The 2555-nt window shown below is 32.3% G+C and overlaps 1 protein-coding gene across 1 annotated transcript; it reads right to left on the bottom strand.

The window, feature by feature from the left end:
• Positions 1 to 1447: 1447 nt before the first annotated feature.
• LOC105113153 (ethylene-responsive transcription factor ERF023-like) lies at positions 1448 to 2318 on the bottom strand. The gene has a single exon (XM_011009187.1). It carries the CDS (start codon positions 2096 to 2098, stop codon positions 1517 to 1519), a length of 582 nt encoding a protein of 193 aa, XP_011007489.1. The 5' UTR covers positions 2099 to 2318; the 3' UTR covers positions 1448 to 1516.
• Between the last annotated feature and the right edge of the window lie 237 nt (positions 2319 to 2555).

Below are 2555 nucleotides of genomic sequence, written 5' to 3'. Positions count from 1 at the left end.
AGAAACATAAATAAATAAGACAAGAACATATAAGTTAACTAAATAAAGTAAAGGAAATGTAAAGCATAAATAAGAGATTAATGAAAGAAAAATTTAAATATTATAAAAATATAAAGAGAGAGGGCAAGAATATAATATTGATCTAAAAACCAAGATGTCTAAATGCATGGTAAATGCCTCATTTTATAGGTTAAAATTTGAAACTATTGATTTGTTGACTAATTGTTGAGTGGGCGGCCACATATGGATTTGGTGACAATCTTATCTTCTTTTCTAAACCAAACGTCATTGCTAATATCAGAATTTGAAGACTTGCATCATGAATATTCTAGAAAATTATCTCAGCTTTCCAATAAGAAAATATTGAGGTCATTTGGATTTTTAGAACTCGAGATATGAGCTGAACACTGAATAGTGTCTAGGCTGCACGATAGATTTCAACTTCTTCGTTGTTGCTATAATTTGAATTTGAAAATGACCTTTTTGAATCTTAAACTCTTTATAAACATTTTAGACTTATGTTTTAGCTTTCCATCCATATAGAGCATACTCAAATTCAAGTTCTACAGCTTCAGATATGACCAATGATTGAGCAATGTTACAGTTTGGACTGAACCAGCATCTCTTATAAGCTTGACCTTCTTCTTATCTTCTAAATTTCAGAAGTTAAACTCATTAATTAATCCTTTTATTTATGTGATAGGCTTGCATTTAAGATGAATATTTATCATAAATTAAAAATATCTTATAGTATTAGATATGATATTATAAAACATGAATAAGTTAAGTAGTTATTGATATTTCAAATGCAAAATAATGATATAAAACCTTGATAAAAATACACTTTTAAATACTAATCAAATAACATTTAAATTGAAAATCTTTTTATTTTTCACACATTTTACATAAATATCTAATACCACTTTCACTAATTTTTTTAGATTAGATATTGTGTAAATAATAAAATCATCAACTTCATTATAATAATTTATCATGCACAACTTTTTAAGTGAAACTCGATACATTAAAAAATGATCATTCATTACTTATATGAAACTTATATACAATATTAATGACAACATGCTTTAATTAATAAAATTACCGATACCCAGTTAATTAGCTATTATTAATAAAATTCAAAATTATTTAATTTATTTTAATAATATATTATCAATTTTCTCTAAAATATTCAAATTCAAATTTCTCATAATTTACCCAATTCTAGTTTCTAACACAAAACGTTTTCGAAAAATTTAATAAAAGAGAAACAAGACATTGAGTCCATTCTGTATTATTTTTAACATATTTCAAAACCCACCTCTTACTCTCTCTCTCTTTTTTTTCTAGTTGTCCCAGAAATTCCTTTTCCATGTCATTAAATAATTGTCTCTTCCGAGTGCACAAAGCCAAGATGATGCAAATAAAATATGGCATTAAAAAAAAACGGTAATCTAAAGATAAAAGGTAAGTCATTAGGATCAAATTTCTTTACATTTTAGCCCCCAAAAGAAGGTCTTTACAAACATGTAGCAAATAAAAGCTCCTCATCGTTCATATATAACACCTCATCATTTCCACTCACTGAATCGAATCTCAAAGGACTCGGTAAAGGAGTTCGTTTCACTTCTTCATACGACACCGTTTCTATCTCACCCAAACCCAACCAAATTGAACTATCGGGTTCTCCACCCGACTCGCAATCCTCAAATCCGACCCCGTTACCGACCCTCGTTTCGTCAAATCCAGTTGCAGCTTTGGCCGCTGCCAATTGGATGTCTTTGCTAGAGCAAGACTTTGGGCGGGGAAGTGACCCGACTGAGTCAGGGAAGTTGAGACTTGCCGAGTTGCCTTTTAAAAAGAAAGCGGCCGAATCATGGGCCCGGGCAGCCATCTCGGGTGACCCGAATGACCCAAGCCATACTCTTGTCTTCTTACCGGGCAACCGAATTTCAGATACATAACGGCCCCAACTACGTTTTCTCACTCCATGAAATGGAGCGTCACGCTGGCGGGTCCTCTTCTTGGACTTCCGTTCTGATGTTGGTTCGGATTCAAGTGGGTTTGTTTTCAATCCAGGAGGTTCTTGAGTTATGGACATATGTGTATGATTGAGCCTGTTGTCTTCTTTGGGACTCCAAATCAGTATCTTTTGGGGTTGTAGGGTTTTCTTTTCGAGGAAAGAGTGATGAAGAATTTGGAAGAAGAGTAAGCATAGGTTTTCTTGAGGGAGAGAGAAATGAGATAAATAGGGAGCAGTCTGCTTGCCGAAGAAGGTGAAGAAGCTATAGCTGGCAAAGTTTATTACAAGTGGATTTGAAGTTGGCAGAACAGTACGAAGTACGTTGTACGTTGTATTCAAATGTTGCAATGGCAAAAACAACCTGCTTGCATTAAAAAACAAAAAACAGAAAAAAAGGAGAAAAGAAAATACATTGAGACTAATTTTTCTGTCAAAAGATTTACACATTGATCCTAGATTTGATTTAATAATTTATGCTACAATGATGATCCTTCAATTTAATCTATTTAGAGATCATAGATTTGATTTAGTAATT

The sequence above is a fragment of the Populus euphratica genome, unplaced genomic scaffold (genome assembly GCF_000495115.2).
Source record: "Populus euphratica unplaced genomic scaffold, PopEup_1.0 scaffold391.1, whole genome shotgun sequence".
NCBI classification, from domain to species: Eukaryota; Viridiplantae; Streptophyta; class Magnoliopsida; order Malpighiales; family Salicaceae; genus Populus; species Populus euphratica.
Note: the sequence above shows the minus strand (reverse complement) of the source record. Positions and strands in the feature narration are given on the sequence as shown.